This window comes from Ictalurus furcatus, chromosome 19 (assembly GCF_023375685.1).
Source record: "Ictalurus furcatus strain D&B chromosome 19, Billie_1.0, whole genome shotgun sequence".
Classification (NCBI taxonomy): Eukaryota; Metazoa; Chordata; class Actinopteri; order Siluriformes; family Ictaluridae; genus Ictalurus; species Ictalurus furcatus.
In genome coordinates this window covers 13128410-13143464 of record NC_071273.1, presented here as the reverse complement: position 1 = coordinate 13143464, position 15055 = coordinate 13128410, and the positions used below count along the sequence as shown (strand labels likewise).

The window sequence follows — 15055 nt, the reverse complement described above, 5'->3', positions numbered from 1 at the left end:
CTAGAGGCTGCATCATAGGGATGCAACTGAATATGAATACTTTATTTCGAATGAACAGATAATATTCTAAACATATACATCACGAAATGAGGTGTACTATTCAGTTTTTTTTTTTTTTTTTTTGGGGGGGGGGGGGGGGTTCTGGTTTTCCAGACAGGTTCACATGGCATTTGGTTGATTAGTGAGACTAGAGGTGTGCATCGGGACTAGGATCCCATGGGACACAACTAAAACGTCACTTGAGTGGGAGGTTTTCACTGTCATGCAGGCAAGCAGTTAGAAATAAATCTTGTGGATAAAGAAAGACCACATTCGTCAATGTAAGCAATGCATTTACAGCATTCTGTCATCATTAATAACAGCCTGGTTGGGGTCGGGGTTTAAATTAGGCTACTAGTTTGTTTTTATTTTGTGAAACATCAGAGCTGAACTTGTTAGAAAAAGGTACAACCAAAAACTACTACTACTACTACTACTACTACTACTACTACTACTAATAATAATAATAATAATAACCCCTCTGATTTAGGACATGCCCACTTTGATACACTAGCTATAGATATAAATATTTGGATTGCTAAATAGATACAGCTAGAGGATCCCTACTTCATATGCAGATACTGTATGTCTCATCTGTGATTCCATACTCCATAATAATAGCAAGAATCATGTTAATTTCACTACCACAGATATTAGAAGCATTGGCTTTTGAATGTCTGCTAGAGATAGCTGCCCATTCATGTTCAAAGTCATCCATCCAATTACTAACAAATTCACAAATACAGCCAATTGGTTCCAAGCCATTTCCAAGGCATTACTACACCACCAGCCATGACTTTGCCAACGTACACACATGTACAGTCACTTTCTCTTCCATGCACAGCCTCACTCTCCCTCTTTCTCATACGACACCACCACACTCCCCATTTGTTGGATTCCCTCCCCCTACATCTGTCAGTTCTTCTCTCTCTTCTATTGGCTGTGCTTGAGCACGAAGCTAAGAATAGCACCCCAGAGTCCGGCCTCAACTGCCCCTGGGGCACAAGTGCTCATCTTGAAGGGCGTTGTGTGAGTATGTCTCTTCCACTATGCTCATACTATTGGGTTTATAAATGGAACACAGGTATTATATAAGCGCTTTGTGAATGAGACTTTGGAGGATGGAGGTGGAGGCGCCTACATTCATACAATAACTGCACTTCATTTCACACATTGGATCCCGATCAAATGGCACGATAGTGTACACTGCACTCTTTTCACACTGAGAATAAAAACAGTGTTTAATATCTTAGAAAAAGGCATAAATGAATGAAGGACTGTATCTCATATGTGATACACTGTTCCCCTTTAAATACATGTGAAGGCTGTCGCAGAAACCCTCTACTACACTGCTGTTGCTAGGCAAAATCAGAGATCAGGAGTTCCACACCAGCAGGTTTACTGCATGTAATACAGGGAGATTTGATATATACTGTATGAAACACAGGGTGTGTGCAACCACACAAAGTTAAATGTAGAGAATTCCTTTATTTATTCATAAGATAAAGGGTCACTGGTGTAATAGTAATATATTCTCATAATTTCTCACAATTTTATTTTTTAAAATGGTGGTTAAAAGTCCATTCTTTGACTGACCATTATAACATGGCTTCCTTTTGGTTAGTTAGATGGTGATTTCACCTGCTCATTTGAGGCAGTTTTAATGTCAATCACCAGATGTTACAAGTCACATCATCAAAATGCTGACTCTGCTACTGGCCTTGATGTTCTTGATACCAAGTTGTACAGCATCTCTTCCTGTCCTGTTAGTGAATCTTCATCATCCTAGACATTACCCAACTTAAAAAACCCCTACAAGAATATGAAATTAGGGAGATGTTACAGCAATTTATGAAGGCAGGTCTGTGAAACAGTAAGAAGTTATACAATAAATACCAACTGATTTGTCACTGTTGTTATAGGCAAGACCTGTTACCCTCTGCTGTTTTGTTTGTGCTTTTGGTGATTTTTTTTTCAGTTGTTTCTTTAAGATGTCGAAGCATTATATAGGAGGCTAAAAGACATAATTAATATCCACAGAGTTTTTTAAGTACTGAAATATGTCTATGTGACCTAATCAATTCTAATTTGATGAGTGCTAGCACGCATTTCATTCTAGATATCAAACTCTTAATGCAGCTATGTAAATGTAATAGAAAATTATGCTGGAACACAGGTTTATTACCAAGAATACCACCAAGAATATTATAATGCAATAAAAATACTGTATGTACAATAAGAATACTATACTGTATATCAAAACCAGTGTCTCCATTGCTTCCATTTTCTCCATAGTTAACATTCTGTGAGTATATTAATTCTACTCAGTACACATGTCCACCATTGTGTACCATCAACTAAACACATGTGCAACACAATGTGTACTATTACAGCACTAACAGTGTGTACAATCACACTACCTCCAATGTGTACCATTAGACATTCCCTCAAATGTGCACCATGACCTTCCACCTGTGTGTGCCATTCCACTAGCCCTCATTGTGCATCCATATACAACCCTACTAACACGTGTCTACGTATATATATGCACCACATCAAATACACCAATGTGCACTAGGCCAGTACCACAATTTACTCGTTCATCAGTAACCACTTCATCCTGATCTGGGTGACAGTGGATCTGAATACACCCTGGTTATACATACTTCCATGTTGTTGAGAGGTGGAAGGAAACTGAAGAAATACTGAAAACTCTTCTGCTCTCATTGAGAATGTGCAAAATGCCATACAGACAGCAACCAGTACTGAGGATAAGATCTCTGACCCTGGAACTTTGAAGCATGAACACTATCTGCTATGTCACCATATTGCCCACACCTACACCAATGTGTACCAATAGACATCTCCGCCGATGTATAACTACACACTACCCTCTATATGCCAATGCCATTACTCACCTTTACAAGTATGTAGATCTCCATCAATTTATCAATACACATTAACACAAGGATATTTATCACTACATCCACATTATTAGGTGCCTTCTATTAATTTCTATCCCTTTACACACATTTTCTCCTACAATTATTTTTAGACAGTTCCAAGTGAAGTAGTAGGTCTTAGTACACATCCACCAATATTTACAATAATCTCCCCCTCTTGCAGTGAGAAATCAGCCAAGTGCTTATTAAGCCATCTTCAGCCACGGACAGCAATTCTGACTCAAACCTAAATACTGGGCTTAAGATGTACCTCACAGTGCTTTTACTGAGACTTTAATCTTTTTAAAGCTGTATTCCAGTTCTTGACCAACGCAATGGCCAGCATAATGTTTTACTGTCTAAAAAGAATAAGGAACAGAGAAATCATATTCAGAGGTGGAAAAATCCTGTTCATTAATTATACTTTATTAAGTGAAAGTATAGATAACGTGTTAAAAATTTTAGTCAATTAAAAATGGAAGAAAAAAATGTACTTAAGTGGAAGTAAAAGGTTGCTTATTTTAAATATAGTAAGGTATTAAATTATTTTTAAAAAAAAAGTATGATGAAATTAAGCAATGTCATGTTTTCATGTGAAAAGGGATCTATATTACTTTAAAATTGCTAAAGCAACTAAGCCATTCTATCTGAAAACATCATTCAACCGCTGTAAGTTTGTTGGTGACTAACAATTTGCTGTGTCTCATGAGCTGGACATGCACAATATACATGACTAACTCTATGAAATTTGCTAATGAATTAAGCAGAAGTAATATATCCTGTAAATAACCAATATTTTTGCATTAGCTAGAATTTGACTTACTTGCTGCCTAACAAATTATGTTAGTTTCTGGAAACTTAGTGAATATTAGCAAATTAGCTAAACTTTCCTCAACATGCTTTTTCAAATTAGATGGAGTTCAAGCCTTCTAAGGAGATAAAGAAGAGACCTCATTTTATATTAGTCTTTGTTTACTCCAGCATATTGAAACATTTCAGTGAGGTAGGGCCAGTGGTACTCATACACAGATTCAACATAAGTCTGGTGGTTTACCCATCTTTAAATACACACACAGATAGCAATAGCTGTAACTAGATTGTGTAGAATGAGAAGGTCACTGTAGATAATGAATGGTCATGACTCTGGGAAGAAGAGAGCTTTGAGTTTTGTAGTCAGTACTGAAAGACAAAAATATAAAGAGTAAAAAAGTATATGTATTGTATCTAAGTAAGAGTGCAAGTATGCAATTTCAATAATAGGTAAGTAAAGTATGAATACCCCCAAAATATTATTGAGTACAATTACTCCACCCCGATCACATTACACAAAAGACAGTGCCTAACTGAAAAATGGGTAATGATATTAGTGACATATGAGTAACACATAATTGCACAGAACATAAAGTGTCATATATTGCGTAAAAACATCAATGAGTATGACCAAAACAGGTCAGATAAGAAGAACATGATTTGAGTTCACTGACCTGTAAATATTCATAAGCAGCTGCAAAATGACTCACAACAGGCACCATGATTAAGTGTCGGACTGTTCAGATCCATCAGTACTTTATCTCTCTAAGTATGAGCAGCACATCTAAAGGACACATGCCTCATCAGTTTCACAAAGTCAAGCAAGATTAAAAGGTCAATTCAGAGCAATGGCATTGGCATGGAATTACGAGTAAAGAAAAATTTGTTAAGTACTGGTTGCATTATCATATATTTTTGGCAGGTGCACAAAGAAACCTTGAATGCAGAGCATTTTCATGCACTCTTCCTCAGTGAGTCATGTTTAGTGAGTCATATGTGATTGGGGTTCCTCTTGAAAGCATCCATCAGGGTTCTTCTTTAAACAGCAAAATGGCGGGATAACTCTCGGTCACAGAAGCACTCATGTAATAAGTAATTTCATGGTCGGTACCTCAGAAAGAAGCAAAGCCTGAATTGCTGAATTGGGAGGAAAATCATGATAAATATACAATATATCACACAAACCACTTAGATAATTGTTAAATCTGTCTTCACACATTCCATGATCTTTATTTATTTTTCTCTGGTAATAATATTCTTAGATACCTAATTCCTTTAAAAACTGTTAATAAAAAAAACCTACTAAAATTAATTGGAGCAGCAATGTAACAGTATTCTTGAACAGATTACACTACAGAAATTTGTAGGCACTTGAATGGAATGGTCAGTGACCTATAAAAGATGAGAGGTGGGAATAAAATGATTCAGAAACATTTCACCAAAGTTGCTGAAACACTTCAGCCTGCCAAGAACCACGGATGAGTTGACATTCTCCTCATACTACCGACATTCTCCTCACACCATTAACTACAAAACACTGGACACAGCTACAACTCTATATCGTGTGAATTTTGTCTGTAGCAAGTGCATAAAATATCTGCCTATTATACTGTATGTAAACCAACAGAAGCTTGATTATTCTTTAACTGCATTTAAGCTTTGCATATTTACTACATCACCCCATTAACCGTAGCTCAGGTTTAAAATGTAGGTTTCCGGAAAGTAGAGGAAAATCTACTGCCAGTCCTACTGTTATTATTTCTGATCAATCTGAAATACAACACCTCTATTATGTGGAGTGATCAATCTGTCAACGTTCATCACCATATTTTCAGATGAGAACAAATAAAATGTGGTTTTGATCATGTGACATAATCAGCTGCACGACCTTGTCCTATGAAATAATGAATAATGGCTTGCAGTGTGTTAAACCTGTCACTCATACTGTAGGTATGCTCTCGATTCTGCATGCACAGCACCAGTCAGTGTTTTTTCTCTTTCCCTCCCACTCTATCTCTTTCCATTTCCCTCCTCCTCTTCCCTTTCTCTTTTAGTGCCTGCTAACTCCTGGTTACCATGGAGAAATGTGTGGAACACACTGTATATTTTGAACCCTCTCTCACTCTCTTGCTAACTGCAGGATGTCCCCATGCTGCAGTGCTGGCAAAATGGGGCAAGAACCTACAATCAACACTATGTAAGACCAGAGTTTGAGCTCACAGCCCGGCTCGCTTTAAGGTAGCTACATAGTGGGCGTTGGTGTTAATGAATACATACTGAGAGAGTGAGTGTGGTGAGAGCTTAGAGCTCTGCAGGAACAGTGTGTATTATGACAAGTAGTTTTAAAAAAATCAATTATTTAGGTCATCTCAATGCAATACTGATTTTTTTTCCATGTAATTTTTCGACCGGCAGCACAGCTGTAAAACAGGTTGAGTCATTATTCAAAAGATCTCACCAGAAAGGGAGCATTGATGATTAGCTGTGTAATTCAGCTTTTTGGATGAGTGTTTAATGAAGATATTTCTGTAAACCAACCACGTCACACACCTAGTAAACACACTCTTCATTAGTGTTAGGGTTCACCCTGCCTCTCATTTGACATGTGCTAAGTTAATTGATTACATGATAGTCATCATACTGTAAATCAGTGTAACCCATCCTACTGGTATTCCTTGAATGATCTAAGCCATGTGGCTATGGCATGCATATGCTTAGACAGACCTAGATGATTGGCTTATTCTATGGACCAGGCTTCTCCAACCAGCTTCCTATACACAAAAAAAGGTCCCTGAAGGGTTGTTTTTGCTTCTTCTTTTTTTAATGGTCTAAGTGAACCAGTGGTAACTCATCCATAGGGGCAGGTTTTTATAAACCTTTCAACAAATATTCATCTTCATACAATTCTCATTCACAACTCCACATGCTTTAAATTCCACTGAAACATTAATTACCTAGTTTGAGTGATCAATTATTTTAAAAATGTAGCTATTTGCAAGATATAAGTAGATTTTACTATAAATGTCAACATGTGCTATAGATGTAAGACACAGTCGTGGTGCAGCGAGCACACCACGGTAATATGACGGTAATACCACACCGTAATACCACACCGTGGTATTACCGTGGTAATACCACGGTAATACCACACCATTGGTAATATGACATTACCAATAATAATGTCCCATTATTATTATTATTATTATTATTATTATTATTATTATTATTATTGCAATCACAAATGGGAACTACAACAAGTGCTAATAGAGGTCCATGGGGTGAGATTCATGCTGCCCCGTGCACAGAGGAGCAGCAGCAGGCAGACAGTTGATGACATGGTTGCCAGATAGGGCAAGTTCTAATTACTTTGTAGTTTCCAAAATCTTTTTTTTTAAGCAAATAATCAGAGTGAAATCAAATACTTTTCTGCAAATAGGTCAAATGTAATGCAGACAATGTATCTATGATGTACTGAACCATTTGTGTTGCAAGATATATTGCAAAGATCAAGATAGTGAAATGAGGGTTATGGAGTACATAATGCCAGTACAGAAATATGTCAAAAACATGTGTGGATTACATATTTCCCCTGCAAAGGCTGAATCAAAGGCTCCCTTTTTCTAGGTGGTTAGTGTCTTTTGTGTGTATGTGTTTTTTTTTTTATTTTTTTTTATGTACTTGGGCTTTGAGATGTATTTGTGCTAGATGATTTACACGGTTTACCCTGTAACTGCTGCATCTAAAAAGAACTGCATAAAAGCTGCTAGACTGTACATTGGTATGTTGCAGGCTCTTAACTGCCTATTATAGGCTCACTTTAAAATACATAAAATAAACTAGATAGCCTCTCAACTTAATTTTGTTTGTGGCTATGTCATCATTAAAGTCAGCCTGCTGCACCAAAATATATGGTCACAAGCTACTGCTGATTAGAACCCACTCTGATAGGTAAACACTCTCTTGTAGGTAGTATAGGTTCCCTCCTTAGGGACAAAGGGGTTTGAGATTTGTGTGAGTTATGAGGTGAATCTAAATGTTTTAGGTTAAGTAGATTTCTAAGACCAGGGTAGGGCTGGAAATCCCTGTTCAAGAGCAAATGCACGCCACTGTCCAAGGTGCTGAACGGTGTTATTTTTCTTGTGAATTGACCTTGTTTTGCAAATGTGACTTATTAGCTTTTTTTGTGAGTCAGTGTTGGTCCCAAGAGGTGTGGATTAATTGCACCTCTAATAACAAGCACATGGTCCCTCAGCTGAGATGATCTAAAATGGTCTAGAATCCAAAATGGTATTAATCAGTCACAGTTTTCCTGATACTGTTATTGTTGTTGAAGCATTGTAGATTTTAGGACAAAGCAATGTTTCATGGTTTAACCATTTCAAGCTGTCATGTCCCATGCAAATAAAAGTGAATAATATCTGTTCTGTAGATTACCACGCAGTCAGGAATAAGGAAAGGTGCATGTAATAGTGTATTGCTCTAAAAGCTAATTAAATGTACAGGAGTGACCTTTAAGTTCCAATTATGTACCTTGAATCATTTTAAAAGGTACACTACATTCACATTACTATGTAATAGATACCCACTAAAGTTACAAACGATGTACCCTTAAGGGTATCACCCCAGTGATACGGAAAGGTACTTTTTAGTGCGCAAGTATTTTCTGATTCATAAAGTTAATGACTTACTCAAAGCAGTGCCAATGATCTCCTATAGCTCACATGAGAGTGTATGGCAGTACATTATGTTGATCAGTCTGTTCAATATTATTCACAAAGGGCCGGTGTGGATTCATGCTTTCATTCCAGGCAAACAGGAGTCACACCTAACAGTTGATTGAAGACCAAAATCAGATTAAACAAGTGGACTGAGGTGTGGCGTCTGCTTTGCTGGATTGAAATCCTGCAGCCACACCGGTGCTTTGTGAATAAGACTGAAGACTCTTGCTCTAAAACATACTTCAGTGCAAAACATGAAATTTGATATGGAAGCCATTGATGTGTTTAAGTAAAGTCGACTCAAACCATCAAATCAATACAGTAGAGAACAGTCAAATACAGTATGCATTAATATGCATTATTATTATTCGCCTGACTGGAAGAAGTATGCTATTTTAAAGACATGTAAAAGCAAAACGCGTAATACAAACAGCCTGCGGGAAAACTTTTTTTTTTTTTTTTTGCACATGCGTCGAATGCAAAATTGTGAATTTTGATCATGCGTTAATACATGATCCGATGCTCAGAGAGTGATGCACATTTACTGTAAAAACAGCAACTGTCTTTTAAAGCGGAGGAGGGAACCCATCGCTTGCTGAAGAATTTGTGGGTTTGTGGCGTGGAAAGCACTTGTGTTAGTACAGTGTGTCTGCATTGCGTCGGAGCCCCCTCCTCTCTCTCTCTCTCTCTCTCTCTCTTCCTCACCACTCTGTGTGCGTATGAAAACCTGCAATGCTTAACATCATCTTGGACTTCTTTTCGCTTGCAAATCTTCATTCCTCCCGTCCCACCCTCCCTTTCTCCTTCTCTCTTCAGCCTGGCAGCGTATGTGTGCCAGTGTGTGTGTGTGTGTGTGTGTGTGTGAGAGAGAGAGAGAGAGAAAGAGAGAAAGAGTGAGAGAGAAGAGAGGGAGAGTGTGTGTGTGTGTGTGTGTGTGTGTCTGTGCATCTCGGGACGTCCGTGTCTTTTTGATTTGCACCAAAGAGGAGAAAAGCTGTTGAAGCTGCGCCTCGCTGGAGAAGATGCACTCCGCACATTGTCATCGGTATCAGATCATTTTTTTCACGCGTCTTCATCTTGCACCCATCCGGTTCCTTCGACATGAGTTCAACACCCCGTCTAAAAGATTTCGCTTGCCTGTTAATGCAAACTCGGATTGCGTCTAAAACGGAACATGGGACGCACCTCTGGATGCTAACGAAGACAAAGCAGCCTATTAATATTTCAAGAAAGCGCATAGAAAGCGCGGCGTGTACTGCTGTAATGCGATATTCATACTGAAAAAACCAAGGGGGGCCAGTGCAAAGTTGGAGCACCGGCAGCGCGCGCGCACACACACGCACACACACACAAACACACACACAAGCACACACTGATGGAGTGACCCGGTACAAAACAAGCCCTTAAAACCTCGCCAAAGGTAAGCACAAAAATACTGTTCTTCACTACTTGCTGTTTGCTAAGACCACACTGCAGTGATCAGTACGTCATATAACCTGCTTGCAAAATTTCCAGTGTTGCATTAACACCTGCAGCGTTTATATAAGCACTGCAACACTTTATTTGACACGCTGTATAGTCCATAAACTCAACATAATAACTATGCTGTATCGTAACGCAAGGTGCAATACACTAAAACATTTTGCACCCAGAAGGTGGGCAGGAAACTTAAACTTGAACGCTGACACATAAATTCTGATGCATAAATGCCGCTCCTACTGAGGAACAATTTGCTGACCAGGCAAATCTACTGCAGGCTTTTTCTGCTGTGAGATCTTCTGATATCTAATTACCATCCTTTCTCCCCATCTGTCTGTCTTGTTTTTCTCCGGTTGAGTGGTGAGCGAAAGAAGATGATGCAGTGGTCCACTGGAACTGGGAGCAGTCGAATTGGTAGTAAAAAGGAACCATATGAGCTTTCTCTTCTAATGGGGCTTGTGTCGCAGACAGTGTAAACAGTGGAGAACGTAACAATACAGGAGCTGGATGTCTGCACATCTAGCTTCAATATTTTTTCTGGTACTGTGAGTCTAAGCTGCAGAAATGACTGTGGTAGCGGGAGATAACATGGATGAGACCTCAACCCTGCCAGGCCATCCACATGATCCGTACCCCCATGACCATGAGGACCACGAATGCTGCGAGCGTGTCGTTATCAACATCTCAGGCCTGCGCTTTGAGACTCAACTCAAAACACTTGCCCAGTTCCCTGACACGTTGCTGGGCAATCCCAAAAAGCGCATGCGCTACTTTGACCCTTTAAGGAATGAATATTTCTTTGACAGGAACCGGCCAAGCTTTGATGCCATCCTCTACTACTACCAGTCAGGTGGGCGGTTAAGAAGACCCGTCAATGTCCCTTTAGACATGTTCTCTGAGGAGATCAAATTTTACGAGCTTGGAGTAGAGGCCATGGAAAAATTCCGGGAAGATGAGGGCTTCATTCGTGAAGAGGAGCGTCCACTGCCAGAAAACGAATTTCAGAGACAAGTATGGCTCCTGTTTGAACATCCAGAGAGCTCAGGCCCTGCACGTGGCATTGCAATTGTGTCAGTCATGGTAATTCTGATTTCTATAGTCATATTTTGTCTGGAGACCTTGCCGGAACTCAAAGAGGATCCACGAGGATATATGCAAACTATTGGGAACAGTACTTTCTATTACAAGCCAAACATTTTCAGAGACCCCTTCTTTATTGTGGAAACCCTCTGCATCATTTGGTTCTCCTTTGAACTGATTGTCCGTTTTTTCGCTTGCCCAAGCAAGGCAGCCTACTTTAAAAACATGATGAACACAATTGATGTAGTGGCAATCATCCCCTATTTCATCACGCTTGGCACGGAGCTTGCTGACGATGAAGAGGGGAAGGAAGCAAAAGGAGGGGGTGAACAGGCCACATCTCTGGCCATCCTCAGGGTTATTCGTCTTGTCCGGGTGTTCAGGATCTTCAAACTGTCGAGGCACTCTAAAGGACTGCAGATTTTGGGGCAGACGCTGAAAGCCAGCATGAGAGAGCTGGGCCTCTTGATCTTTTTCCTTTTCATTGGAGTCATCTTATTCTCTAGTGCAGTGTATTTCGCAGAGGCTGAGGAGAAGGAGTCCTTCTTCACCAGTATTCCAGATGCATTTTGGTGGGCTGTGGTCTCAATGACCACTGTGGGATACGGTGATATGTACCCTGTGACCATTGGAGGCAAGATTGTAGGTTCCCTTTGCGCCATTGCTGGTGTGCTCACCATTGCACTTCCCGTCCCAGTGATTGTGTCCAACTTTAACTATTTTTACCACAGAGAAACAGAAGGAGAGGAGCAGGCACAGCTCCTCAATGTGAGTAATCCCAACATTGCGTCCGACTCCAACTCCAGTCGACGCAGCTCATCTATCATAAGTAAGTCGGAATATGTGGAGACAGACGACGACATGAATAACAGCATTGACAATTTTAGGGAGGCAAACCTGAGAACTGGGAACTGCACGATCCCAAACCAGAACTGTGTGAATAAGGGCAAGCTTCTAACAGATGTGTAATTCTTGCTCCACTTTTATTTTGAAGATACAACAAACATGACGTATTAATAATACGGGAAAGCTTTATATAGGCCTAGGTCAATGCATTATTGCATTGCATTTGCTTCACCAAGACAAGGAATACACTCATATGCCACTGAATAGCAAAATGTTTGCTGAAAATAAAGATATTGCGGATCAAAAGGAGATGAAAATGCAGGTCCAAATGGGAACTTTGTCACCAATTGTCAACAGTGTGATCATCAGGAAAACAAATAGACATGGATTATTACAATAACAGAATGTCCACAGCATCTGGAATTGAGTTCCTAGAGCATTATGCAGATTCTGATGCATTCTCATTTTGGGGGATAGGTGCTGTTGATCTTGAGGTGCACTGAACAGCAATGCACCTCATTATTAATGGAAAACCATGGCTTCTTGCCAACACTGGTATTTCTCCATCAGATGCTAAAACTCTTACTCTTATAAGATCCAATACCATGTGAAAAAGAACATGGCTTTTGGAAGTGTATAAGCATGTTGAAATATTCTTTGGTTATCGATCATGGCATGCTCAAATCATTACCTCAGTATTTTTTCTATTCATTTACACATTGCCCTCAGATTTCAGACTTTGGTTTTGCAAAATGCAGTGCTTATTATGTTTTGTTCCTGGTATGGATTGAGAAATTAATGTTTAATAGTAAGGTTGGAGAAGTGAAGCTTTGAGGCCTACTCAACTCAGGTACTATGTATCTTGGTATAATTATTGCATGGCACCATTATTAACAGATCATAATGGATCTTTTTGTATGTACTTGTAGATTAATACAGGGATCCATACTAATTTCAACAATATATTTTGAAACAATATAGATGTATATTGTAATGGCATTTATTAGCAATGTCATTACATTCCTAACAGTATTACATCTGCCGTTAATGGGACATGGAGGTGAAACCATACAGATTATAGAACTGGAAATTAATGTAAATTGTTTTAAGGTACTCTACTGAGGTCTTTGTATGAATCCTGGGTATTTGATGGCCAGTGAACTAAACATTTTGCATAGGGGCTGATTCATTAGGCTATACATACACCTGCCAGAGCAATGCTCAAGTCAAACAAATGCATTCATGCTTGTCTAACCAATTTAACAAGAATCAAACCAACAGTGAACTTCTAAAAAGCTGCTCATTAACCACCCTTTACTGCTTGCAACACATTTATGATTTTACAACATATTAACCATTTAATCAACTTTACAAGTAAAATATTTAGTGTATCTGCTTTGACATCTACGCTGTTTGAAGATATACGTATATTACTCTGTATATGTTGCATATAGTGCCTTTAACCCCCTTACTGACAAAACTTTTAAAAAGTGCCTCCATGTACAATAACATCAGTTTTACTGTGCAACTCCTTTTAACTGTATGATGCAATGTCAAGGACCAATGTGAGTGGGATTTGTACTATAATAATCAGAATATGCACAGCAAAACAAAGTTTGGTGTTTTTGTGTGCATGACATATTTCAGAATGAACAAGGTCACAGTCCTCAGTGTGCAGAAAGTGATGATTTGATGATTGCTAAACTTATTGCTTGATGAGTCATACAAGGGAAAGTAAAAACAGTTAGACCTCAGAAAATAAGTGGGATAGCGTAGTTTTTGCCCTATCAAGCCTTGTACATAAATCCTAGTTGATTACCCCAGTTAATCTGAGAAACAGTCCATGTTGTGTATAGATGAGATGAAATATATATTTTTCATCTTTTTTTACCATCTGTCCATCCATCTTTTTTATTTATTTGTTCATTTATAATTAATTTATTTTGTGTTTATATAAGCCTTTTTATGTGTTTGTCTACCTCAATTTGATCATGTATGGACTGATATCCCAGAAGCTTAACATCCTGCTAGGGATTCTACCACTGCCTTTTCAAACAACTATTAAAGAACCTTTATCTGCTAGTTTATTCCAAAACAGTGTAAAGATTTGTGACACTGTTAAAATAACAGTCATCAGTAATCTAAATATAATCCGAGGCACCATATTTATTCCATTTTGCAAGCAATGGTGTTATTTTCGGCTTTTAACACTGCCAGGAAATAAAGCAACCTACTGCTCAGAGTAAATAGTATATTTATTCATGTAGAGACAACTGTTAATTACAGGGAACAGTAACAATACTTTGTAAACCAGACAAATAATGCTACACTGGAGATTATACTGTATATGTTGGGCTGCATGTCTACTAATGAAAGCGTTTTTGGAAAAGCAGTTCACAGATCTACTCAGAGGAACGAGCCAAGTTAGAAAGGAGTTAGATTGGTACTGCTAGAAAAAGCTGCAGCAGTTTGTTGCCTATAAGCACATAAATAGATCTTATATAGGAAGGGAAACAATGTAGCAGCAGTATGCGTTCATCCCAGTATAACACAAGTGTTTAATAAGCCATGTACTGTTCCTACATATTTCTATACAATAATACATTGAAAGAAAGAATGAGGCCAAAGTTAGAACCATTACAGACAAACAAAAGGACCAAGCACAGTTCTATTTTAACTCTTCAGTTTGGATGAAGAGCATGATTGAGATTTAACTGCCATTATATGTTAAAGCATTTGATAATGATTCAACATATTGCATTGCTCCAAATATTAGTATATATAACTAAATGCATACAAACCTGAGCGTTATACTATGTATCACAGAGGAAAGGTGGAAAGCATGACAAAAGCATTTATCATTTGAAGAACTAGGTCTCATTTCTGTAATTAAACAGCAAAGAAAGAAAATGCATGGGTCAAAATTTAAGTAGAAGATCTAAATCGAGAAGACTTCCATAAAATACCATTATTGTCATAATGTGGTTTTATAATATGGAAAATGATTTGAATAGTTTAAAAACATGTATTGCTTATTTATTCATTGTAAGAAGAAAACTGTGCTCAATTTTTTTGTTTATCCTCATCTGCATTATACCCGAGTGGGTTGGATGTTAATAGTAATTAATTTATTTTTATTTA

At 38.4% G+C, this 15055-nt stretch overlaps 1 protein-coding gene across 1 annotated transcript; it reads left to right on the top strand.

The window, feature by feature from the left end:
- The first annotated feature begins 10188 nt into the window (after positions 1-10188).
- On the top strand, positions 10189-13501 carry kcna1b (potassium voltage-gated channel, shaker-related subfamily, member 1b). Its single transcript, XM_053650764.1, has one exon. The coding sequence runs from the start codon at positions 10553-10555 to the stop codon at positions 12035-12037; it is 1485 nt and encodes a 494-aa protein (XP_053506739.1). The 5' UTR covers positions 10189-10552; the 3' UTR covers positions 12038-13501.
- Positions 13502-15055: the final 1554 nt, after the last annotated feature.

Bases quoted from the DNA above. Each gene is read 5' to 3' on its own strand.
- kcna1b (XM_053650764.1), top strand. From the start codon at position 10,553: ATGACTGTGGTAGCGGGAGATAACATGGATGAGACCTCAACCCTGCCA.